At 45.4% G+C, this 27540-nt stretch overlaps 1 protein-coding gene and 1 long non-coding RNA gene across 4 annotated transcripts in view; one reads left to right on the forward strand and one right to left on the reverse strand.

Annotated features, from left to right (window-relative positions):
* ANTXR1 (ANTXR cell adhesion molecule 1) overlaps positions 1 to 27540 on the forward strand; it is a 256734-nt gene that overhangs the window by 176788 nt on the left and 52406 nt on the right. The window contains exon 18 of one of the 3 annotated variants that reach the window (XM_053200701.1): positions 17499 to 17927. The exons of the other annotated variants lie outside the window; for them this stretch is intronic. Coding sequence (XP_053056676.1) covers positions 17499 to 17615 — 117 coding nt within the window. The 3' untranslated portion in view covers positions 17616 to 17927. Of the gene's footprint in view, positions 1 to 17498; positions 17928 to 27540 lie in introns of those variants that run through there. 3 annotated transcript variants of the gene reach the window in all.
* Positions 1 to 27540, reverse strand: part of LOC128311219 (uncharacterized) — a 213548-nt gene that overhangs the window by 128587 nt on the left and 57421 nt on the right. The window lies entirely within an intron of this gene.

Below are 27540 nucleotides of genomic sequence, written 5' to 3' on the forward strand. Positions count from 1 at the left end.
TACCTTTAGTTTTCCTCTGAATTTGCTTCATTGCATCTCTAATAAACTCTATTGTGACAACACTGATTGTTGAAAATAAAATGGAGGGTGGCTCAGTCTGTTGAGCATCCAGCTCTTGGTTTCAGCTCAGGTCATGATCTCACTGTTTATGAGTTTGAGCCCCAATTGGGCTCTGTGCTGATGGTGCAGAGCCTGCTTAGAATTCGCTCTCTCTGCCTCTCCCCCACTCATGCTTGCTCACTCTCTCTCTCTCTCTTTCTCTCACTCTCTTTCTCTCTCTTAAAATAAATAAATAAAAACTAAAAAAAAAATGAACAGGGCAAATCCAAAAGCTGGAAATATTTACTCAGTTGGCTAAGTATGATCATTATCAGCAAATGGCTGCTGAGGTGCCAGGAAGGGCTCTGTGGAAAACGCAGACAAGCATGAGATGTGGTCGTGACACCAAAGATTGGTTCAGGATATAGAACAGATGGCGGTCAAGGTCACTCCCTGGGCAGACCAAGAGAGAGCTGAAGGAAAGGAGAGCAACAGAGAAAGGGCAATCACTGGCAGCCTAAGGGGACAGGAGGCCTCCCTGGGGACTGGAAGGACTTGCCCTGGTGTTGGAGGCAAGTTGGGACTTAGTCAAGCAGACAGGATATGGAAGGGCTGAGGTCACAGGTCTCCAGAACCAGGATGCAGCCCACAAGTGCACATGGCCGACAGTGAGGATACATCTCAGGCTGGAGTGGAGGGAGTACGTGGTCCCCCTAAGGCTGCAGGGTGCACATGAATGAGATTTCACCACCTTGAAGGTCAGACTAAAAAGTGTGGACCTAATTCTATTACCATTGCGAGCTAATCTTCATCTGGGATAAATATTACGGTGCCAAAGTATATTGTATTTTAAGACATTTTATCTAATACAAGTTTAACTAGGTATTAATAGTGTTTGTAACTTATATATAAAATTTGGCCACAGATGTCTTGTCTTATAGAACAGCCAGATGAAAATTGTTCTACAACTCAGGAACAGTGGGTCTAATAATGTTGGGAACCAGTTAATAGGCTATTGTGATGAGCCAAGCATGGATCATGAGGCTTGAATTTAAATGGTGACACAGGGAATGAAAAGACATAGATGGCATTGTCTGAAACCGGCTGCAACATTGCATGGAGAAAGAGATAAAATAATTTTAGTATCGGGGGTCACCTGGGTGGCTCAGTCAGTTGAGCATCTGACTTCGGCTCAGGTCATGATCTCACAGTCTGTGAGTTTGAGCCCCGCGTCGGGCTCTGTGCTGACAGCTCAGAGCCTGGAGCCTGCTTCGGATTCTGTGTCTGTCTCTCTCTCTGCCCTTCCCCTACTCGCATGCGCTCTCTCTCTCTCTCTCAAGAATAAATAAATGTTAAAAAAAATTTTTTTTAAACTTTTGTAAGAGTAGATCATTTAAGAAAAAGAAAAGAAAAGCAAATTATAGGAAATGTTCCTAGAGGGTGTGATTTATTTTGGCAGAGCACCTTCCCTGAATATTTGAATTCTCAGTAGTATTTATCCAGTTCTCACCCTTGGAAATCTTTCCTTCACTGTCTCATTGGAGAGGGACATGAGTACTTGGAATTCTTGGCTCACTCTCCTGAATTTAAAAGAGAAAAAGTTCAAGACACCCTATGTCCACAGCAAAAACCAAACTGCACCCAAAAGCTGCAGTTAGCTTTTTTCAGAAAAGTCAAACCCAAAGTTGATGCTGCAAAATACACCATCAAATATACATCTTGAGGGTTTTTTTTTTTTTTTGCACCAACTTCCTTCCCTACAGTAGGTGGTCCTTTAAATAGATGGGGAGGCAGCTGATGTGGTTGAAGACTCTCCCACCTCCCTCTGCTCCCTCTACCTCTCTGTTCCAGTCCCCCACAACTTAACCTCCCTTTTTCCACGTGCGTGCGCACACACACAGACACACACACACCCATCATCATCATCATCATCATCATCATCATCATCATCATCATCATATTATAGCTCCTCTTAGGACTTTCATGTTTGAATTGCCTCATCTCCCAAACAGCCGCAGCAACAGAAGCTCATGTCTTGGTTTCAAGCTGCAAATAGCAAACAGAGGAGAAGTAAATACTAGAAGCTGAACAAGACAGGGCTGGGTGATAAAGACATCCCTGTTCAAATTATCTGACCTCACTGTTTCCTTCCAAACAGAATCAGGATTGAGCAGGGCTTGGTTCTAGAGTCAGAATTGCACCCAAGTACGTAACATTTCAGGAAGTTTGCTACTTTCCTCAAACACGATGTTTATGTCTAGCCACTCGGCTGCCACGAGCCTGTCCCTCCAGCTGAGGGCATTGGGAAAGATCATCTCTAGGGACAGCCTGCAACTCTGCAATAGGCTTCGGTTGAGAATCATCCTAACCCCAGCTGATGAGGAGTTCTGTTCTAGCTAGAAGTGTGGGTTGAATCATAGATGACAAAAGCTGACCCAAGAGATAGCCTTCCAGAATTCACAGTGTGGAGAGGAGCCAGCCTCCTGTGGAACATCCAGCACTCCCAAGTACATTTGCTTAGTTTCTCCCTACCACCACCTTACCTTATCTCCTTTTTGCATATTGGGAAGATGAGGCTTGGATAATAAGGTCCTTGCTCTGTTCAGGGTCACAAAGGGAATTAGTGGAAGTGGAAAGACTAGACCCCACCAGCCCTATGCTGCCTGGCTGTCCTGTGTCCTCACCCCAGGCCAGGAGAGGAGGGTAGGGATCGTGAGTGGTCTTGATCTCTTGAAGAGCAGGTAGGACAAGATCCAATTTTGGAAAGCAGGGTGAATCCATGCCAGCCAACCAACCACCTCTTTTTCTGTCCTCCTCCCTCTCCCACCTCCCAACACCTTTCCATCTGCATCCTGCCTAAGATGACATAACCACTGGTGTTCCTTCCACACTGGTCTGCTTTCCTGCACAGTGTGCTGTGCTCGCAAATTACCTCATGTTCTTTGCACTTCCTGATTCCACCTCTCCCTGTCTCCCCTTAACCACCAACACCATGACTAGGACAGAGTGCACCCACTCGTTCAACAATTAGATCTTGAACTCCTACTACATAGCAAGCACCAAGCTCCACAGCAGGGATTTCGCATGAATGAGGTGGAGTCCCGACTACTACAGGGTAGTCAGGAAAGGACTAAGTTATACTCAGTGTGATAAGTGGTGTGGAAGGGGAGAGTTGGGGATTCCATGGGAGCATAGAGCAAGGAGAGGTAACCCAGACTAGGGGATCAGGGAAGACTTACAAAAGCAGAGATCATTTGACTGTGACCTGAAGAATGAGCTTTCCCGGTGAAGAAAGGAAAAGGACTTTCTGGTTGGGAGGAATAGCATGTGTAAAACCCCAGGTAGGAAAGGAACAGAAAGAGGAGGCCCAGGCTGACCTTGGAGAGAGGAAGGGGAAAGCAGTTCCACCCACCTCCTGGCTCTGGCTTCTCCACCCTTTTGTCTCCTCACATGTTTCGGGTGCTCAGCACTCAGCTGCAGCCCCACTTCCTCAAAGACTCTCCCCTCATCCCCATCTGGCCCCTCCTTTCTCGGCATTCACAGCTACTGCTGCAAAGTTCAGCGCCATTGTAGTTTAAAGTCAATACTGACTTTCTTTCCTGGACATGCTGCGATTGGAGGAAAGAGACCAGGGCTTGTTTTCCCCACTTTCTCTCATGGAAGTGAGGATGTCTCACTTTGCCTTCTTGTCCTAGGGATTGTGACTCTCTGCATCCCCCAGGTGGTCATAGCTGATTGTCAACTTTTATGATGTTCCCTTTGTAGGCAACCGCATTTGTATTTTCATAGTGGGCAAAGATGTTTCAATAAGCCAAATCCTCTGCCTTTTAAAGAAAAAGAAGGTTCACACTGTCTTCTAGGGTTAAGCTTTCTAGGGGGCATCTTCCAGTAAAACGAAGCTTAATAAGGGTTATTAAAACATTAAACTTTCATTACAATTGCTAGTCATATTTTTTGTCACTGCCATTTGTTAATAACATTGACTTCTTAAGTCATTGACTTTTCTTAGTAGAAAAACAACTCTCTGACTTTACTAGTCTCACTTTACAGATTCATTCTTATGATATTTGCTTAACGTTTCAGTGTTTTTCCATTTTTTGTTTTTGGCTAATACCACTGAAAGCAGTCATGTTCAGAGTCCACGATGCTAGCAGAGTTAGCTCCGGGGATGCTTACTCCTCTAGCGTTCGGCACCTCTGTGCCTTCTTGTGTTTCCTCCCAACATCTGGACTGGGATGCCTCATTGAAGAGCGTGGCCTTAGAGGCTGACACCTAGGCACTGGCATATCCACTTTTCAAGGACTCTGACTTGAATACAAGCCCTAAATGGGAGTGAATCTTGAGTAAGCTTTTCCATATTCTCTGCTGCTCACTAAAGGTGATTTGTAATGGCAAACTCTTAAATGTCACAGAGTCTGGAAAATTGGACATCATAAGAGACAGCCATTCGCCTTAGTGGTACAACTAACAAAAGTGAGACCACTGGAAATTCCACTGTGGGATCATCCCTGTTGCTACACAAGATAGTGTACCCCTTCTCTTTTTAGCAAGGAAAGCAGTTCTGATTAAGAAAGGTGGAGTTTCTTAAACATGGAAGTAGACAGAAATAGACAGGAGACTGAGTGTCTTGCCCTTTGGTAGTGGAGGCAAGCTTACCAGAATCTATGAAGCCATTGCCTCAATGCCCCCACCACGCCTATAGACCGAGGGGTGCTATGTGGTTCTCCAGAGATGGCCAAGGCACCTGCAGAACTGAGGCCACCTTCCGTGCTTGTAAACAGTAAGCATCCCTCTAAATGAGGACTAATTCCATGAGAACTCCCCAGAGGCCACGGTCCCCACTGCAGCCCATCAGCAGCACTACACTAGATCCTCTGTTGGTGGCCTAGTGTTGCAGGTGTGTTTGCTAATGGATCAAAGCAGAATCTCTTGGCAAAACTGGGCCTTCCGGGTAATTAGCATCAAGCAAACAACCACATGTCTGCCATCCACACCAGGCCACTCATAAGCAAGGTGAATAGAGGCTTCCGAAAAGGTTAACGTGCCCATGTGAAAATTCCAGTCTCGTCCAGCAGGGCAGCTGTGCTTTCAGCTTGCTGTAGACTCTAACGCTGGAATGAGTCTTCGGTCCCTCAGAGGATCATCCATGGCCAGGCTGTGATGCCTGTCCTTTATAAAACTCACCCAATCCGGGGCGCCTGGGTGGCTCAGTCGGTTAAGCGACCGACTTCGGCTCAGGTCACGATCTCGCGGTCCGTGAGTTTGAGCCCCGCGTCAGGCTCTATGCTAACAGCTCAGAACCTGGAGCCTGCTTCTGATTCTGTGTCTCCCTCTCTCTGACCCTCCCTAGTTCATGCTCTGTCTCTCCCTGTCTCAAAAATAAATAAACGTTAAAAACAAATTAAAAAAAAAACTCACCCAATCCATATCTAAACGGTCCAAGACAATTAATAAGAGACTTTTGTGTCAGAGGTGAACAATAATCTCTGGATAATTTTATTCTATAATAATTTTCTTGCTCTCTCCAGCCCATTCTGTTGATGACATGTTTAGTTCTAATCCATTTCCAAGTTGACTCTTTTTTAATAGCAACAATTTGATTAGTGAAATTCTCTAACTTTGTAAACCACGTAAACCATGGAACAAACTGTCCCTCCCTGAAGAAACACGGCTTCTCATAAATCTTCCCCAGAAACACCAGAGTTAGAGGAGAGAAACACAATTTGATTTTAACTTTTTTTTTTCAACGTTTATTAATTTTTTGGGACAGAGAGAGACAGAGCATGAACGGGGGAGGGGCAGAGAGAGAGGGAGACACAGAATCGGAAACAGGCTCCAGGCTCTGAGCCATCAGCCCAGAGCCCGACGCGGGGCTCGAACTCACGGACCGCGAGATCGTGACCTGGCTGAAGTCAGACGCTGAACCGACTGCGCCACCCAGGCGCCCCTCAATTTGATTTTAAATGAGTAATCTTCCCAACTGTCACTTCCAGAAGATAGATAGATACATAGATGATAGACAGACAGATGCAATTTCAAATATAGTTTCACATGCCTTTAAAAGTCCCTGGAGATCAGAAGAGTACAAAATATCTTTTCAGTAATTTTTATATCGATTACATGTTGAAATGATAGCCTTCTAGACATATTGAGTTAAATAAGCTATATTATTAAAATTAACTTCACCTGTTTCTTTTCACTTTTCACAAATGTGGCTATAAGAACCCTGAAAATTACCCATGTGGTTCACACTGTTTTCTGGACTAGAGGACTGACCTGGAAAACACTTATAAAGGGGGGAGGGGGTGACATGATTTCATACAGGCCTTAAGTCCTCCAACCACTTGTATTTTGTGGACACAATGAAATTTTCAGAAATTATGGGCATCTGCCTGCCTTTCCTGGTTTTCTACTAGGTCAGCTGTGACTTTGCCTTTCTGGGCCAGTTCCTGTCCCAAACTTCATTTTCTTAGCCAGAAGTCTTATATGCTCCAAACCAGCATGTTAGGGTTTTGTTTGATGCAAACAAGCATTTAAGGAGGTCTCTCTACTGCCTCTTTTCTCCACTATCATCACAGGGAAGAAAGGGCTTGCAACATTTAAAACTCTCTTCTAAGTATGTGTATGTCTATGGGACTATCTTTTCTATCTTTGAAAAATTCCTAGAAAGCAAATATTATCCCCATTTTACCAAAAATGAAACTGACTCGACTTGAGCAATAATGTTAACTAGTACTTGCCAAGAGCCTTATAATTTGCAATTATTCTTTAATGTATTTTCTCTGATAACCTTTTGATGTAGGTGTTCTCATTCCCATTTTACAGATGAGGAAATTCTCTTTACAGAGGACTCAAGAGCTTAGGCTTTACAACTAGCATTTATTCATTCCACATGGATTTATTTGTCATTCTAAGCCCTGGTGAACCAGGGGAGCTATGGTCCTTTCACGGCATCTATACTCTGAGATTCCCAGCACCCCAGTCTTCTATTAAGAACTAAATTACAGTTGTCTCCCCACCCTAACCCCAGGGGATATCTCCCAAGACCCCCAATAGATGCCTAAAACCATGAAACGTACTCTCTATTGCTTTTTCCCATACTTACATACCTATGATAAAGTTTCATTTATAAATTAAGCACAGTGAAAGATAAATAACAATAATAAAATAAAACAATTATAATACTATATTGTAATAAAGTTATGTGACTGGTCTCTTTCTCTCTCTCAAAATACCCTATCATACTGTACTTAACCTTCTTGTGATGACGTAAGAGGATAAAATGCCTACGTGATGAGCTGAAGGGAAGTGAATGACACAGGCACTGTGACAAAGTGTTAAGCTACTACCAACCTTCTGACAATAATACATCAAAAGATCTGCTCTTGGAGCAGTGATGGGTGGAGGGGGAGCAGGGGGGAGGGGACCAAAACTGTGGAAAGTGAAATCACAGAAAAGGGGGCACTACTGGAGGATGGCAGAAGAGAAGGAGAATGGGTATCTTGCCTGCATGGCCAGAAAAGCCATGTCTTTGGAGAGTTTGACATTGAAGGTGAGATCTGAATGACCAGAAGGAACTGGCCACGTCAAGATCACAGGACAAACAACTAGTGCAGACCCTGCAAGGTTAGAGAGAGCGTGGCACGTTGGAGAAAGTCAGAGGCTAGTACTAGTCAAGTGTAGTGGGAGACGAATGGGCAGGAAGGCCAAAGAGGAAGGCAGGGGCCATGGCAGGCAGGGCTTGTAAACCCAGGAAAGACATTTGGATTTTACTCTGGGTGTATCATGAAGGCTTCATGGTGTGGAGGACTGGCAGAGGAGGGTCATGATCTAATTCATATTCTACAAAGACTGCCCTTGACGCTGTGGGAAGAATCAGTTGTAGGGAGACCAGAATGGAAGCCAGGAGAGGAGGTCTTACAACTGTCCTGGGTGAGAGGCAGTGATGGTGCCCTAGCAGAGATGGAGTGGAAGTGACCAGGAGTGGATGGATTCTGGAAGTTTTGTGGAGATACAGCTGATAAGACTGGTTGATGGATACTTTATCTTTCTTTTGACCTGATGGTCCATCCGGTGCTCCTGCACTGCCCAACCTCCTGCTGCTCTCTTCCTGACAGGCTCTGCTCTGGGAAATCTAATCCCCGTTCCCCCAGTAGTGGCCTCGCAATAATGCCTGAAAGCAGAACAAAACTCCAGCAGATCGTGTTGTCTATCACCCCGTTTTTTTTTTTGCTGTGTTAATTCATTGTCCTGCCTAGCCGTTAGCCTCTTCATGGTTCATACTGACCTTCAGAAACATATCCATGATGAACAAGGACTTGCTATATTCCAGAATCACTTCAATGGAAATAAAGCGAAGTGATTCCATTCTTTCTGTCTCATTTGGGGCTAGCAGGAGAGTGGATCCCTCGCACATTCACTTTCCCTCAGCAGTAAAGGTACTAGACCCCTGGGGGCACAGCACAGGGTAGGCACTGCTGAACTGGGAACAGAGAGGAAGGGGAAGGGAAATTGTATTTAAGAACCAGGTGGTGTATCATAAAGTGATTTTTTGTGGGCTGCTGATAGAAAGATGAAGAAGAGCGAGACTGTGGGTGGAAAGGGCAAGCCAGAGGCCAGGATCAGTCCGCAAAGACTGCAGAGAAGAGAGATGACTTCAGCTTTTCCTTAAAGGATGCTCAGGCTTTGGCTAAACAAGGAAAAGCAGGAAGGATATGAGATCCAAAAGAGTTGTCAGTCAGCAAGTTTACATGTGCATGCGTATGTATACGCAACTCCTCGGGCCAGTGAAAACATTTTCTTGGCTTGTGCATTGAGTTTTCATTAATACCCCAGGGCAATAGATGCTCTCAGTGGTAAAGAAGGAAAACTCGCCCTTCTTCACCTACACAACGCAGTCTCTTCCCAGGAAAACAGAGGGCGATCGACCGCTGTGGTAGCAGGTGTCTGACTCATCTGCATACACTCCACACCCATCTCTCAGATGAGAGGGAGTTTTTATTCCTTCACAGCAATGAACTTTGCTCCCTCTGAAACCTTCACTGGCTCCCACCGCCTGCCCACACAAGGTGTGTTTTTGCTGAATGCTTATTCCACAACTGGTCATAGGATCAAATCAATTTGGAAAATGCCACACTTAACAATGTTAAACAGGGTTTTTCCTTTCCTCTGTCGGACATTTAATAAGCCAGTGTACGGTATTATCATGCAGGATTTCCCAAGCTTATGAATGACTGATCTGTTTTTATAGTACATCACTCGGGACTAATGCCCTTCAGAAGGCACTCTGGGAAATACTGGGCTAATCGGCATTTCGTCCATCACCCTCCACGGTCAGTCAGACCCTGCCTGCTTCTCCACAAGTCCTGACAAAGAAAACTGCCCTCCGAGGCACTGTTTCAGCTGACATGCCTTACATATCCCCACCTCAAGAGCTTCACCAATGCCGTGCGCTGGCCCAAATTATCCTGGCCCTTCCTCCCCTCTCCTTGTAACTCAACTCAAGTCCTATCTTCTCTAGAAAGCTTCACTGGCCCCTTCCAGGACTTGGAGATGCCTCCTGCCTGTGAACCCCATCAATTGCTTCATGTCCCGCAGATTTAGCATTTCATAGCTGGTTTCTACCCCTTTCTGTCTCTAGTACCTTGCACATGGTAGGTATTAAAGAAGAGTAGAAGCCAGAAGGAGCTAGAGGAAGTGGAGAAGCACAGGGAAAGAGGTCAGGGAGGAGGAGGACAAGGAAGAGGTAGAGGAAGAGCAGAGAAGAGCACAGAGGTGACGAAGTGAAAGAGAATTCCATAGGATCTTGGACATGGCACTTCCAGGGAGTGCAGGTGGAAGGGACTATTTCTGGAAAAGAAGATCCATAAAGTTCTCTTCTGTGACCCAGGGACATGGATCTGGCCCCAGGCCCCACTTGTAGGGCATCAGCTCTAACCAGAGGTGCTGTATCTGAGAATGGCACCCACTATGGTCCCTTAACCTGTGTTTAATAATAATAATAATAATAATAATAATAATAATAATAGTAATAACACTGTATATAAATGCACTATTAAGAAAAGTCTATGTATCTCTTTTGTTTTTGAAAACAACATAATACAGTATACAATACACGTTCAGTACTAGTCAACCAAATAAATAACCTTCAAAGTAAAAATTACATAATCCTGAAGCTATTGTTTCTGCTAAAGCCAGTGCCTGCCTTTTACACAGGAGAGCCTAAAACTCACAGAGCAGCTTGAATTGGGGCTTAATCCTTGAATTTGTAGACCAGCACACTCACTACCTAGACTGTTTGAAACTCTGCTTCCCATGGCTGAAGAGTCTGTGATCTCTCTCTTGGTCAAATGGCCACCTGCCAGAGACAGAGACACAAGAAACATGCCCATGTCTGCTTCACGCTTCTAATTCACACAAAAGTGGCCACTAGTTTAACAAACCTGCTTTCCTAAACCAGACATTCTCTTCTTTACCCCTGTACATTTAGAAAATGCCAAACACAATGGCATATGTTGTAAATAAGGTTAAAAGGGCATCTTCCAAAAGAGCCCATCCTTTGTAAGTTGTCCGTCCACTTCCATTGACTTAGTTACCTTCTGCAAAGGCCAGGGGCCTTGCCAGGGTTCCACCCTGGAAAAGCTCATCCTATGGAAGCATAGCTTGGCGGGTTTACCAGACCCCGTCTCCAACACTCTGTTAAATGCCCAGATGTATTTCTTTTATGCTTGTGCAAAAATTCCATTTCAGAGTGTCAAGGCAACACCTAAATCAGTCTCCCAAATGTGGTTTGTGGAAAGAGCCTGAATGCCAAAAGGCCTGGGTTCCAGTCAACATTTCCTCTGACTTTTACAAGTTGTGAGCAGATGACCATGGCCCAAGTGCCAGCAGCCATGGGACGTGGGTGGGGGCACTGAACCCCAAACATAGTGGGCCAGTGCAGGGCGTGGGAGAGCGGTCGGCCCAGCTCCTCTGGTCCCTCCACCGGTCCCCAGAGGACTCGCAGTCAGGCAGGGCTCCACTAGGGCAGGATTGAGGCCACAGTGAGAGCAGCCTCCACACTAAGTCACAGCCAGCCATGGAGGAGAAAAAGAGTTGAATGTGTGTGAGGAGCTGAGTGTCTGTGAGAGCCTAGTCCCAGAGAGCATTTCTGTGCAGTGAGGAGGAAGAAGGAAAAAGGACACTGGAGTCTTCAGGTTCAAGGAAAACAAGCCATCCCCCACCCTGTGGGTTAGATTAGTTCCTTGTTACCAGTACCACATAACTGTGATTCTCTCCTTCTGAGCCCTGCTACCCTGGCATATGGAACAAGAAGACTTGTAACATGATCAAAATAAAACCTTCCTTTGTATTTGCTTGTATACTTTATTCACTGAGAGATTTTTCTCCAGCCATCATACACAAACTTGGCAGGCACCATAACTGTTCAGCCCATTTAGGTTTCAGGCAGGTCCGCAATCAAAACCACACTCTAAATTCAGTAGTTAGAAAGTCCAATCGGAGATCAATCAAGACCTCAAACCTGACTTAGCATTAAATCTTCCCTCCTCCCCCAGCTGGGCTGGACTCCCATTGTAAAGGAGGCCGATGGGTGTCTCTCTGTTTCTCCACTTTGCTTTTCTCCTCCCAGACCCCATCCCAGCTTCTTGGCCACTTTCTTACATACATCTCTTTGGCTGGGACAGGTGAGCAGAGGTAGGGAGGAAGTAAGCTCCTCCTTGAACTGGGACCATCAAGCTGGCTTTGTGCTCTCTGGGCCCAGCACGGGTTTAATGTTGACTTGTTTCTCCTGTGGGGTGTTCTTTGGAGCTTCCTTCTGGATCCTCTCTCCTGCAGTGGACAGATGTCTCTTTTTGACATGGACAGATGTCTCTTTATTCCCAATGTTTGCTTGTGGCTGCTTCCCCAATCTCTGGATCTGGTGGTCACCTCTATCTTCTTACTGCTAAAGTCCTTCTATCCTAGTCAATGGCTTTGGACAGGACCCAAGAAGACCCCACATTGACCTCCTTCCACACGGCCACCTCTGCTCCACAGGAGACACACACACCACACGTGGCCAGGCTAACCCTGTCACAGCTGTCTCTATCCAGTTCCCACAGGCTGCTCCCGCTTTCTCAGACATGAGACCTCTGTGTTCACTCTGGGATCAGTCTCATTCACCTCCCTGGGCTTGAGGGGAAGCCCATGGAGGCCTGCCCTCCCTAAGCCCCTCTACCTGGTGGCAGGGCCACTGGGGACTCAGCACAGGGGCAGCTCTCTCCAAGAAGTACCTCTGCCAATCCTCCCCACCCTGACCCCTTTTAATATCTTTCATCCGGCTGAGGGGTCCAAGCATCATGGGGCCAGTTTACAGACGTTGCCTTGGAATCTGCTTTGGGTGATTAGGTTCCTCATCAGAATTGTTTGCACCTTGGAGCCTAGTCAAAACTTCCATTTTAACATTCATTAGACACTTATGTCAGATTTTTAATTATGTGCTCATTTAAATATAAGCCCCAAGGGGGCGTGAACTTCATCTGGTTGATTCACTGCTATATAATAGGCACTCGATGAATAATTGTTGAATTAATAAATTAATTTTTAAGCAAAGTTGGCCACCTCCCCCCAGACTATAAGCTTTATGAGCTTATAGCGACTGCAATTATTTTTACTCAATTTTTATCCCCAGAGTTTAGTAGAGTGCTGGCCAATAGTAGATAATTTAAAAAATAATCTTGAATGAACTAACAAACCTGGTGAAAGCCCATATTTCTCTAAGCAAGATTCATGCAGGCTCCACTGGCTGGCCCGAAGCATCCCTCCCTCCCTTCCTCAAATTCTTCACATGGCCACATGGCTTAAAACTCTATCAGTCAGAGATCCTCTCTGCTATCCGAGTCTTCTTTAACAGCATAGCGGCTAAAGGGAAGCCATCAGTCGCTGACACTTAAGAAGGCCATTTGCTACAAGGAGCTTCCAGGAACCTAGTTGTTGGGGACCTGCTAGGAGGGAGCACTACCAAGAGAGGAGATGCCGGCCTAGAGGTGGGGACACCTTTAGAGATTCGCCAGAGAGACCGAGGACCAGGAGGTGAAAGGCAAATGAAATATACAGCCAATATTTCTTTGGAGACTGCCTTTAGCATTCTCTCCTCCTCCAGTACAATTTTTAAAAAGCACTTAATTTGGGGGGTGCCTGGGTGGCTCAGTCGGTTAAGCGGCCAACTTCAGGTCATGATCTCGCGGTTCGTGGGTTCGAGCTCTGCGACAGGCTCTGTGCTGATAGCTCGGAGCCTGGAGCCTGCTTCAGATTCTGTGTCTCCTTCTCTCTCTATCCCTCCCCTACTCATGTTCTGTCCCTGTTTCTCTCTCAAAAAACATAAACGGTTAAAAAAATTTTTTTAATAAAACCACTTAATTTTTAGAGCTAACAGGAATCTTAGATATCCTCAGAGTCTGCAGTTTTCAGGCATTTTTAGCCGAAAAAAAGAACTCCTTCTTTAAATGAAATCTTACCAGAACCCCAGTGTGAAAAACAGGTAAGACAGATGATCTGGTTCTAGATGGGCAATGGGCAGGAAACCAAAACACACACATGCAATTTTCCCACAGTAGGTCTTGGTACCTCCCCCTTAGAATGCCTAAGTGCTCATGAAACACAGTGTGTCCTCGCATGGTACGAGACCTGTGCTCGTCCTGCCTGGATCATCACCATGACTGCGAGGCTGGGCACCAGAGGCCAAAAAAAAAAAAGAAAGAAAGAAAAGACAGTACTAGACCCAACTTCTCTTTCCCTTTGTCAAGAATCAGACCTGCTATTCCCTCCGCTTCCCAAACTCATCTATTCTGTAATGTTTGCTAAATCAAAGAAAGAGCCCTTTCACGGGGCCACTAAAGACCTCCCCGGGAGTTTAATATGACCAACAAATATTTACTAAATGCTTGCTACACCCTTGACCCTGTGTTTGGCCCTCAGAACAAATGCCTGCTGCTACATTAATCAGCACTCTGAACCTTCTCAGAACCATCTCAACTGCAACTGCAACATCCAACCCACATCTATCCATCTTTTCTCTAAATGTGCTGTGAGACATCGTGTGAAATGATTTGCTGAAACACAGATAAACTCCATCTGTCAGCCCCCATCTACAAATCTAGTAGGACTTGCAAAAATAAATGAGGTTTGGCACAATTCTCTCTCTGCAAACCTTTGCTCACAGGGATGACCACCGTTTCCTGTCTTTGGAACTTAGAAGCCATCTGTGTAATAATCCGCTCTAGTTTCCTGCCAAGTTCTGACGTCCCTCTCACCAGTCAGCAGTTCCCACCAGAAATGCTCAGGGCCTCAGGGCCTCCCATCCCTCCACTGGCCCATGTCCAGGTCACAGAAATGGCTCCCTTGTCCCTCTTCATGTAACAAGACTGCAGTGTGAAGCGTGGAGAGTTCAGTTTAGTGTGATTATTTCTGTATCCGCTCAGGATCGCTCAGCATAAGAACAGACTTCACCAGGAAGCACACTAGCTTTGAAATCCAGCTCTGTCATGCATTGTGCGGCTTTAGCTAATTACCCTTCCTCTCTGATTCCACAAAATGAGCGCACGAGAAGGTTGAAGGATTGAACGCAATATCGTACATGAAGCGCTTAGCACAGCAGTTGGCATATGTCATTGTCACTATAAGAAAATTACCTATTACAGGTCAGGGATGGAGACCAGGCAAGGCACAGGCCCAGAAGGAGGGTGTATGTGGGAGGGGCATATTCACAGGCATGCAATTTACGTATTTTTCTACACGTTAGTAAATCTATAGAAAAGACCCTCTTCCCTATGAAGCCTGGAGTCTCATAGAGAACAAATGATGAAAGATGTCTGCCCCCTTTTAGTCACATGGTTGTGAATTTACTGTCTTCAGGTCAGACTGAAGTCCTCAAAGACTGCCCCAGGCTGCTTCCTGGAACTGCTGTTCAGAAGGGCACATGGGTTATTTCAAGGGCAAGATCTTCAGGTGGCTCCTAAACACCCAGAGAGCTCAGCACAAGGGGTTCAGTGCCTTTGAGCACTCCTAAGGATACACAGAGGAACAGGGTAGAGGCCTCTCAAAAGAATGTCAACCCAAGAGGCAAAAGCTATCACAGGCCATGCTCCCAGTCTTCATGGGAAAACTGCAGAAGAGACGTGCTCTGTGCCTTTGTTGATGACAGTTAAGTTGGCAGGACTCAGCTACAGTGGATTTTAGAAGGTCTGGGTCTGTTTCTAAAGGTCATTTATCTTAAAAGTACTTGAACTAAAGGCTATAGTAATAGATGACAGCTGGGAATTTTAAATTTCATTTTCAGTTTCGAAAAAAAATAAGAGGGTTGGGTTTCCATTTATATTTTCATACTGAGGATCAGTCATAAGGGAAATTTCATTGTGTTTGTCAGTCTAAAAAACCATCAATTCAGTGTGCATAGTCATGGATTCAAACTGCTTGGAAAACCCAGGAGAAGCAGCACTCCTCACCAGTCGCCATGAAAGTGACATGCGGAGGGTAAGAGCAGCAGCTGCGGGGAAGATCCTCTGAAGGGCAAGAGTCCCTGCCAGGTCCCTTTTTCATAAAGCTCCTCCTATTCCAGAACACCTGGAGGAGCCTGGAGCTCTGCTAGGAGGGGTGGTACTTCCAGACTTGACTTCGACCAACTTTATCAGGAGCCAGAAATCACAACAGGAACAAAACCACAACAGCCAGGAACCCAGCACCAACAGGGAGCCAGGCAGATCCAGCCAGGAGCAGCTGGCTGCAGTGACTTACAGCTGTAGTAAAAGGCTAGCAGAAAAGCAGGGCCCTGCCCCACCTAGACTCACCACCTAACTGAGAAGGGGGCTCTCAGGGCAGAAAGGGATATAAATGGTCCCAAAAGCTAGAGAGCTTGGTCTAAAAGGCCCAGGTCCAATGAAAACAAGCCTGGAGACTTAACAGCTGCCCTATTTTGTCATCAGAAACCCATTCTTAGTTTTGCTAATGGCTGAAAATGTACAAAGTTTATGTTTTTATTTCATGGACTTAATTAATGCTTAAAAGAATTAAACCAGTAAGGCCCAAGACCACAGCTTCCTCGTCCACCATGGATGGGCTACTTTTCCCAGAGCCTGCCTCTTACTGAGAAGTCCTCCTGTTCCTTCTCAGGGTTGTGGTAGCCCTACTTTAAGATTTGAGGTGTGGTCAGAGCGTGCATGAGCCCAACAGGCTGTGGGCCCCTGCTGTGATCAGAAAACTTCTCTGTACATATGTATCTCCTCAAACTAATTGCCAGAAATTCTCCAAAAGAAGGGTTCATCTTTTTGACTTAAGGACTTGAGCCTAGCTAACATCCCAGTGTCCACCAGCAGGAGAAATACACACACACACACACACACACACACACACACACACACGCATGCACACACCACTGAGAAAAATTAGGGTATCAGTTAGTCTCCCTTAACCAACTAGCAGAGTAAATCTTGTTCTTTCATTCATTCACCATTTTTTTATATAGCTAATAATTGGATCTTTTACAATGAGCCAGGCACTATGCTATCTGCTTAAAAAATTTCATGATCTTCATGTATCACAAAACTTTCTGATTATAAGTACTTTCAGAGTATACCGAAGTGACAGATCCCCTTGGTGATCCTGATGCTGTAGGCCCAGACTTGGGTTTGGGCATTTGCGTTTTTAACAAGGAAGCCAGGTGATGCTTATGATCACGTAGCTCTCCTGGGAGGCTTCTCAGTTTGTCCACCTTGCCTTCTTGACTGAGGTGCCCCCAGTTTCCCAGCAGGTGTGATCTCATCACTGCAGAGCAAAATAAAGGAGGCTGGTCAGCTGAAGGAGGAGCGCCCACCTCCCAGTGTGGTCTGAAAATCCATTGGCTTCCCTTGGGCAGTCACACAACAGCCTCATGTTGAACAGACAGCCTGAAACCCCCAGATCTTCTTCTCCTAGGCTGGGACTGGGCTGGGAGTCGCCCATAACAGTATCGATTTTCTTTACCTAAGTGGTAGACCTGGCTAGTAATCCTAAATAAAGAGTGGTCTCACAACCTCTGGCTCCAGCTCGTCCAGTTCTCTGCAGCATCTTACTCCATTCTCCCCTGCATGAGGCTCCTCTTACCGCCAGGAGTCGTCAGTACATGTGGTAGAAAATGCCCATGTACCCTGTTGTCCATCTGAGGCAGGAGCTGAACTTGACCACAGCCGCCTCCACCATCAGGAACCTGTCCAAAAGCTATCCTTCCTGTGTATTTTTTGAACAGGCTTTTAGCTATTAAAAACCAAAGTAGTACTCTGTAAGGAAATTTTTAATGGAGACAAACTATCCCAAACTGTACATACTGCCTTTTTGATCTTATTAAATTCTCAGCATTAGTGCCATGATTTAAGGAAACGAGAGGCCAACTCACCTGAAGTCTGTTTTGGTTAACGTTTATGTTGTTGATGGTCCCACCTATTGAAAAGGCAAAGAAATGTCTACGGAGGGAGCCAAGACAGTCTCATGGCTGCGAAGAAACCTTGGACCCATGCCTACCTTCCTCTCTGTGGCTCAGTTTTTCCAGCCACGTAAGGGAGCGATGATTCCTGTCACCTTCTCCTCATGAGGAACTCCTGAGGTAGCCATACGCAAGGCCGTGCTGGACTTTGAATTTCTGGGGCAAAAATTCAACAGTTGCTGTTGTAGTGTGGTTCCCTGAAACTGGGTTTCTTCATCCACCAAGTGTTACCACTGGTGTCTGGAATGATGAGAAATGCCTCAAAGTAGGTAATCAGGCAATTGAAGGAGACTTTTCCCACATGTTGTTGATGGAGCAACAAGTCATTGGGTCTGAAATCTCTAGGTCTGAGACACTAGGAAAATTACAGCTTGTGTCTATAACAGAAAAGGCCTCTTTGAATTATATATAACATTTATAAATTATAATAATTGCTCTCAAAGCAAGTCTGTGTATATTGTTCTTTATTTTTTTAAAACAACTTTTCAGCATTCCTTAGCTTCCATTGAATGTACTGCTTAGAATGATTTTGTGTAGCAAGCATGTGACTCTCCTCTGATGGAAGGTGAGGCCAGTGTCTGCTGTGTTCTCTCTGAGCAGAGACTGTAAGGGGCCGATCCTAGCTAACTATAAAACTGAAAGATGGAGCAGGGGACCCCTGGAGGTCCTACGCTCCAATGATTCCTCTCCTCTGTATCAAATCTCTTGAAGAGATCATCATTACCTCAAATACAAAGGGTGATTTCATTTGATATGTTCTGGGAATACAGCTTATATGAACCATGATAACAAAATGATGACTGATTAACTCTATTAAATAAAACACCATTCAAGCAATATAGGAGATGGACGGAATGCCACAGGAGACTTAAACAATATTTATTCACTTATACACTGAGAAGTGGAAACACCTGGGAAAACATGGTGTGGGGCTTTTAAATAACACCACACATTTATAACAGCTGCTTGTTGACCAAGAGCTATAAAGAAACCCACCCTCAATTACAGAGGACCAAAAGCCAGTGGACACTCTCCCACAAAACAGTCATCACCCACTGAGACCTACTTAAGTAACCTTCCAAAAGTTTCCATACAATTTCATGCATCTAAAGTACGCTAAAATCTCGCATTAGGAGATATCAGAGTCTGGAGGTTTTATTAGTCCCTGTACCCAAATGAAAGATTATTTCTTTTAAATTCTCTAGATACAGCCCCATCTTGTTCCCATATCATAATTCAACTTTTAAATTTTTTTAATTTTATTTATTTATTTTGAGAGAGACAGAGCAAGCAGGAGAGGGGCAGAGAGAAAGGGAGAGAGAGCATCCCAAGCAGACTCCACACTGCCAGCACAGAGCCTGATGCAGGGCTTGAACCCACAAACCATGAGATCATGACCTGAGCCAAAACCAAGAGTCAGACACTTAACCGACTGAGCCACCCAGGCACCCCTCATAATTCAACTTTTAATGTGAGTGAGAGTAAAAAGGGGACCTATAAATAAAGTAGAAAGCATTCAGTGGGGTCTCAGTCCTAATCCCAGGACAGCTTATCCAAGAGACACTGTCAGTTAGTCAATTAAATTTTGCCTGGACTCAGTTTCCCATCTAGAAATTAAAAAAAAGAAGAAGAGGAGGTGGATCCTTGTTTCCCTTGCATCACCCAAAATCAGTGGATCCACTGAAATGTGAAAATGGTGAGATGTGGAAATAAACAAGCAAACAGATAGTCCCCAAATATTAATAGTTGTCATGTTAGAATAGTGAGCCTGGGGTTTTCTTTTCTTTTTCTCCAAAAAAATGTTAATGCCCTTAATTGCTTTTATTTAATGAGAGTGATGGTAATTTAAGAAAAGAGGGAGAAAGAAGCAGATGTGAGCTTTAAGGCATGATTGTAGAACTGGACCTATGATGTCTGAGCTAGGCTCCCCAGTGGGTAGAAAAATGTTCTGGCTGATTACATCAGAAGGAGGAGGTGTGAGTGGTTGGTCATGCCAGGACACAGTGGTTCTCAGCCATGGTCCCCTCTGCTTACAGCACATCCAGCCTCCAGCACCACCTTTGCTCCCATGGCCCAGGTCTCCTAGGACTCTCATTTGCAAGGTCACTGTCATTAAAAGTTATCCTCTGGTCTTCTTGTCACTCTCTTTGTCTAGTGGTCTCCACGAGAGCCCCACTCAGAGCTGTGGGATGAAATTCAATCTTCATTCAGTTCATAATTTTTTTTTCTTTACCCAGGGACAGAGTATGATGAGGTAATATTTTCTTGTGTGCTGGCCCAAGATCTGAACCATTAAAAGTGAAAAATATTGAGAGCTTAAAAAGCCAGTGTCCAGTATTCTTTCAATGGTCTTGAGTGGACAGTGATGTTTTCCCAGATGTGAATTCCAGAGTCACAGAACCATCACTGTCCCCATCTGCCCCCATTGCAAAATGATAGTTAGTCATTGTCTATAACAGTAGCAATGAACTCTAGTAATGAACAAACAACCCAAGAAAATTCTCCTTTCCCCCAGAGTCTATTTAGTGGGCTATTCTAATATCAGTCAGAATAATAGCAGACTGGAAGGGAGTAGGGAATGACCCTGAAATCACTTAATGGTGAGGAAGAGGATGAAGAGTGAAAAGGTGCCTACGTAGACCAGTAAATGCCCTACTTCAAAGTTTCAGAAAATGGGCTTGCATTCCATTCTTCTAGAAAGTGTCTACAACCCCCCACCATTAACTTGGGCACTCTCTCCACAAGAACATAAGGATTGTCAGATGTCCTGCCACAACCCTGCATAGCAATCCTCAGATGCATACATCTCTTCGTTCATGTCCTGTTCTTCCCTTCTGGAAACATGTAGATGTGACAGCTTTGAAAACGTCATTTTCCTCTGAAAAATGACACAAGGGGTGGAGGAGTTCAACCCCAATCCCTTTGATGAAAATATTCCTAAAATATTAACAACTTTGTGACTAGTCCACATTATACCGTGTGACTAACATAGGAACAGAAATCTCCTTGGAGATTAAACCGGTCTCTCTTGGGTCTTTGAACAAATTTGGGAAGGTAAGCACTAGATCAAAAGATGCATGGAATTTCTTTGTCCCCCTTTGTCTAGGACTCTCCCAGCCGAGGTGGATGAGCTCACGTGCTAACTTCCCTCAAATGCTCACCTCCCGCATGTGCTCACTCTTCTTTAAGTGCTCTGTGGCACACGTTCATCCTTTGCCTCCCCTCCATTCCCATCCACTGGGTCACTTTCACCACCACCCCCAAATTTAACGATCCTGAGTGACCTTTCCTTGGCCTCAAAAGGATGGCTCGTTGTGCTGGGTGTCAGCATTGAAGGGGTTTTCCCCCCAGGTAACATTTTGGCATTTTAAGAGGGATCTCCATGAGATGCCCACAGAGGACCCCTAATGTTGAAAACAGCAGACCCAGTGACAGGCTGGACTTGTCTGGGGTGGAGGGTAGGAAGAGGATGTCTCAAGGCAAACAAGTTGGAGTTCTATTCAGCCGACTCCCAGAGGCATCCACATCCTACATGGGGAAGGCAAAGGGGAGAGGCTGGGGGAGAGAGGCTGAGCTGAGAAAGAACAATGAGTTGGGAGAAGCCAACAACACAGGCCTCTACTCCATCACCAAATTTGCAATGTGGTCTGTAACCCCTGTCAGACAGCTTATTTCTTGAACCCCTAGCAAGTGTCTGATGCTATTCCAGAAGCTTCTTTTAGACCAAATAATATGACAAAGTCTCTGTACTCAAAGAAAGAAAGCTGGAAAACATGGAGGGACCAGGTAGAAATCACGATGGCCAAAAAGGGGATAAGGATTATGGCAATTGCTACTGGGCTTTGTGCTGATTCCTTATTTTACCACTTCACAGCTGAAGCTCCTAGAAAAGCAGATAAGCTGTGGAGAACTGTGGCGTGTCTCCAAACTGCCTCACCACTGCATTCTTCTGCCTCAGTCCCAGCCACATCTCTCAGCCTCAAGAATCCTCTTTCTCTCTGAACTGGGAGGAGGTGGTGAGCATGGCAGCAGAAGGGGGAGTGGGCCAAACCACTATACCCCCTGCACATTGCAGGGTCTTTGGAGACGGAACAAAGATGGCTCTTACTCAGCATGAGGTCACCTTTCTTTTCTCTGGACTGTCTGGATTCACAGGGTTTATTTAGGTTCTCTGCCTGAATTCACTCTGGAGCTGATCACTGTGAGCAGGCCCGGGACCCAGCTAGGAGGCTCCCCTCCAGGTAGACACACATACACAAACACACACGCGCACGCGCACACACACACACACAGAGTCTGTAACCAGGAGTCTGGGAAAGTACGAAGGGACACAGTTCAGAAGCAGCAGCATTAAGGGGAAAGCACAGAAGCCCCAGAGTCAGACCGACCTAGGTTGAAACCTGTCCCTGTCATTTACTATTTGTGTGGCCCTGGTCTTAGCCTTTGAGAGCCTCCATTTCTTTGTCTTTGAAATGGGGATAGTAATTCCTACCTTACAGGGTTGTAGTGAGGTTTTAGGATAACATAGATAGGGATTAGATAAATCATGGCTATTATAGTTATAACAGTGACCACCCTGTGCCCATTAGATAGGCTTTTAAGAGGCACCTGGGTGGCTCAGTGGGTTGAGTGTCCAACTCTTGGTTTTGGCTCAGGTCATGATCTCACGGTTCGTGAGACTGAACCCCACATCAGGCTCCACACTGACCACGCGGAGCCTGCTTGACATTCTCTCTCCCTGTCTCTCTGCCCCTTCCCCACTTGTGTTCTGTCTCTCTCTCTCTCAAAATAAATAAATAAACACTTTAAAAAAAGATAAGCTTTTTTTTAAACATTTTAATTTATTTTTGGGGGGGGGGGACACAGAGCATGAGTGGGGGAGGGGCAGAGAGAGAGGGAGACACAGAATCCCAAGCAGGCTCCAGGCTCTGAGCTGACAGCACAGAGCCCAATGAGGGACTCGAACTCACCAACTGTGAGATCATGACCTGAGCCAAAGTCAGACGCCTAACTGACTGACTGAGCCACTCAGGTGCCCCAAAAAAGATAAGCTTTTAAGCTTGTTCACAGGATACAAATAAGATCATAACATTCACAGGGCTTAACGCAGTATTTGACAAATGTTGCCCCATGTTCCTGGAAGCAAGAGCTGCTCCTTCATTGCTATATTTTCCAAATGCTTTGGCAGCCCTCAGTGTGCCAGGTCCTCGGTGGTGAGGGGAATTCAATGGTACAAAAAGGGCTCGCAGTATCGTGGCAAAGAGAAAGACAAATAGACAAATTATGACAAAGGTTGAAGAGGAAAGGGGCAGGAAACCATGAGAGAGATTACCAGGTGGGCCTGAATGAGATAGGATGTGAGCAGGCAAAACCTCTGCGAGGAAGTGACTAACCTGAGACATGAGTTATGAGTAGAATTTAGCCAAGCAAAGTTTGGAGGTAGCATGTTCCAGGAAGTGTATACGCAAAGGTCATGAGGCACACATGTCCATGAATTTGAAAGGAAGCCACAGGGCTGGCAGGTGAGGAGAAGGAGGGAGCATGGCAGGGAGTAAGGCTGATCATTCAGCACCTTGTCAGCCATGTTGGCATTTGGGATCTCAGCAGTAGGATGGACTGGGACAGGAGACCAGCAAGGCCTCAGACAGGCTAGCCAGGAGGCAGGAGATGATGGCAGATGGACCAGCTGGAGGAACAGGATCTTTACCTTATGCTCACATCCAGTGTGGACCAGAGCCCCTTGGAAAACATGCCTTTCTCATGCTCCTCAGAGGTGAAGAACTTGGTCTTTACCTCTTCAGAGGTAAAGACAGCGTCTTGGAGACCTTCGCGTTCACACCTCTTACTGAGTCAGGAGGTGAAGGCTCTGTCTCCTGTGGTCCATGCAGCCTCCCCATCCCCAGCTCTCAATCCTTCCAAATCAGGTGAGCAGGAAGATGGCTTCTTTCCGCGTGGCAACTTACATTCCCAAACTGCCCTCGCCACACCAGCAGATGGATGTGTTTATACAGTCTAGCCTTCCTGAGTTAGATTTAGATTGAAGTAAGAGCCGAGGGGGCACAAGGCACATTAACCAAAAGTCTGGTTTGTCTGTGTGTCTCCGAAGCAGCCTCATTCCCGGCAGGTGAATAAGCACCTGCTCTAGCCCAGTCTGCAGCCACCCTCCCATAGAGCAGGGCCTGGTGAAAGGCTGGTTGACTGGGGAAGACACAGAGCAGGTCATGAAGCAAGGGGAGGCAAAGCTCAAGCTGGTTCCCAGGGTCTCACCGACACGCAGGAAGGGCAGAACCTGGGAGCCAGAGCAGTGTTCAAGAAGTGTGAAATGTTACCGGTCAGAAGCAGCAACATAACTAGTTGGGAGGAGACTGGGAAGAATTCTGAAGTCAGGCCCATGCAGGCCCCTGGGGTGACTTTTGCTATCCTGATTAAGGCTTTGCAACCAGGAGGGAGCATTTAAATAGACGGAAGTGAAGCGGGGGATGAAACTCATGGTCTCTCCAAGTGGAGGCCTCTGTCGAGTCCACTTTTTCTGAACAAATAAGATTCACTGGTTATTGACAACATCTCTGATTTACAGTTAAGGTGCTGAGATCCCCAAAAGCTTTGCTATATTTGATAGTCTGCCTCTTTCCAAAGGATTCAAGGTGTACTATTTCTTCCTCTTAAAGATTCTTCCTACATTGTCACTAAATTATTAGTGTAACAGGCCATTTCTTCCAGACCCTACAGAACATAAGCTCAGGCCAGCCTGGGGAGAATTATCACAAATATTTCATTAGCGCAGCCTGAATTCGTGAGATGTTTCCAAAATGGAAAGGAGGCATTTTGATACTGGGTCATGGTCTCACTTCAGATCCAACTCTACATGATCTCGTAATTAGGGAGAATATTGGGTCCCAGTGGAGGCCTGAAACCAATTTTGAGGTTGGATAACTTAAATTAATACTTTTTACTCCTAAATGAAACCCAGATTTTGAGTGCTATAAATTTTCCATTTGTGTGTCTGGCAAGTCTCAAACAGCAGCCATGATATTTCAGGGTTCTGACTACTGTCTTCCTTTAGTTTAGATTTGAGAGGCACTCTGGCAGGATCATACTAGCCCTTACCTGAAGAGAAGATGAGTCCAGGAAAGTTGAGAAGGCTTCTCCAGGCCAGCTGGGTAGAGATCAGCCTATGTAAATTTGGACTAGGTACCCAACTACACGGTCAAAACTGAAGGGGCATGCAAAGGCCCAGCTAGCTCCCAGAAGATCAACAGGCTAGCCTGCCACAGCACTCCAAATGCCCAATACTGGGGAAACTCCTTTAGAATAACACACTGTGTTCAGGAGGTTCCTTTTAGGAATAGTATTATTTAGGTTAGAGGTTCAGCTGACCTAGCAAAATTTCAAAATAATATAAGGTTTGAGCAGGATAAAACTTTTTTTCTCAAACACATAACCCTCTGGGGAGAAGCTGTCCAGGGTCAGTATGATGGCTCCATGCTATTGGGCACCTAGGCTTCTTCTCATGTTTCTTCATCCCTACAGTGTGACTCTCATCTACACAGCCAAAAAAGAAAAAGGAAAAGAAAAAGAAAAGGGGAAGGTATACCCCTTCGATTTAAGGCACAACCTGGAATTTGTACACATCACTTCTGCTCATATCCAACTGATGAGAACATAGGTTACATAGCCACACCTCAGTGCAGAGGAGGCCACCCGCATCTGCAAATTCATGCACCACAGTAGGTCAGACCTTTGAGCATCATTCATTGCCTCTTGAACTGATCTGTGAAAGGGAGGCTGGGAAATGTAATCAATGCTAGATGGTCATGTGCCCAATGAAATTCGAGGGTTCTACTACTGGAGGAAGAATGTGAAAATGGATATGGAAGATAACTGGGCATCTCTCTTACATGGAAAGAAAGCACCTTTGAGAAATAAACCTTCATAGTGGATCCAGCTCACGGATCAGATTAGAGATAAGTCACATAGAAAGTACAGAGAAGGAGTGAAAGGGACAGGCACACAGGACAAGCAAGCTTTGATTGAAAGGAAGAGTAAGACTCTGGGGCCCTTTTCCAGGAAATACAGCTGAAGGGCACTGAAATTCTGAAGAAGGAACAACCAGAGACATGGAAAAAGCTGGAAGAGAACGATGGCAGCGGGGAAGTACTGGGACCCAAAACAAACTCTCCAATGTATATTATTACTGGTGGCCAACTCTTTTAAGTAGCCATACTTCTTGATGCATTTTGCCCTACATGCATTCCAATCTAAAAGCACATGTTGCTCAAAAGAAAGAGAGTCAAACAGACCTGGATTCAAATCTCTACTCTATCATTTACTTGCAGAGACACCCTGGGCAAATTCCTTTGTGTTCCAAGCCTGTTTCTACATTTTTAAAACATTTTTTTAACGTTTATTTATTTTTGAGACAGAGAGAGACAGAGCATGAACAGGGGAGGGTCAGAGAGAGAGGGAGACACAGAATCCAAAACAGGCTCCAGGCTCTGAGCTGTCAGCACAGAGCCCGACACGGGGCTCGAACTCACGGACCGCGAGATCATGACCTGAGCCGAAGTCGGCCGCTTAACCGACTGAGCCACCCAGGTGCCCCTGTTTCTACGTTTTTAAATTGGGGTAATAGTACTAACCACTCTTTCTATTAAGAGGGTAAAATGAGATGATGTATATAAAACAACTAGTGCCCAGCATGGCACAGTAGAAGCACTCAGTGAAAGGTAGATGTGGTTAGCATGAAACTTTTTGCTTCATAACCAGCACCAGTCTCTCAGATAGGGGGCTTAGACTTGCAGACAGGGCTGTGGATAGGAAAATGGTACGTGTGTGAGGTACCGAAAATCTAAAGAACACATACCCGTTTAGGATACCACTCACTGGCACAATATAGTCATCATAGAAGTAAAATTGTTATCTTTTTAAATTAATATTCCCTCCACTCTGGGGAAAGCACTTTGGCAGCAACAGGCATAAGGAAAGAATTCATTCCTCACATTATACAAAAGAAGAAAACAGCCTTCATCCATGAGCTTATATAAATGGAGCAGGATGAGGTTGGGGCTATACAGCAGATGAATAAGTAATTTCATAATTTTACATTTTGACAGCCAAGCTAAATAATGCTGTTGGCCAAGCCATCTCTGTCAGCTTATCTTCTGGCACCAATTTTTTTTAATTTAATTTTTTTAATATTTATTTATTTTTTGAGAGAGAGACAGACAGACAGTGCATGAGTCAGGGAGAGGCAGAGAGAGAGAGGGAGGTACAGAATCCAAAGCAGGCTCCAGGCTCCAGTCTCTGAGCTGTCAGCACAGATCCTGACCTGGGGCTTGAACTCACAAACTGTGAGATCATGACCCGAGTCGAAGTCGGAGGCTTAACCAGCTGAGCCACCCAGGCGCCCCTCACACCAATTTTTTAAGGCAAATACCTCAACACAAATGAAATAATGATTGTATTAATGACAGTTCTAAGTAGTCAGAGCCGTTTAACTGGGGGACAGGGCAGTAAAACAAATTCTCAGGATTATTAGCTGGGAGAGAAGACTCTGAATAAAATTAGTTAGTCCTGGGTCAGACTTCCACTCACTCAGCATGACCATGCCGCAGTGTTTTTTTAAATCTTAGAAAAGTACATTAAAACAACATTATTTCTCAGACTCATCCAAAATGTCGATTAAAACCAGGCTCTTTGGAGAAGTCCTACTGCTTAGCAGGACCCACGGGGCATACGGTAGACTCCATGCGACCGAGGAAGAGAGGATGGTCAAGAGCAATGGCTGGTTTTTAAAAAGCAAAATGAAGAAACAGTATTTAGAGTATACTACACTGGCTCAGACCTTTCAGACCTACTTCCTCTTGAGCCAACAAACGTTTTCAACGAATTCCACCTCTCAAGCGTACTCTCCATGGTATCTCCGCACACATCTCTGTCTTGCTCTCCTGAAAGGGCTGAATGTTAGAGCCAGTCCCACTAACAACACTTTGGCCACCTGATCACTTTTC

This window comes from Acinonyx jubatus, chromosome A3, assembly GCF_027475565.1.
Source record: "Acinonyx jubatus isolate Ajub_Pintada_27869175 chromosome A3, VMU_Ajub_asm_v1.0, whole genome shotgun sequence".
Classification (NCBI taxonomy): domain Eukaryota; kingdom Metazoa; phylum Chordata; class Mammalia; order Carnivora; family Felidae; genus Acinonyx; species Acinonyx jubatus.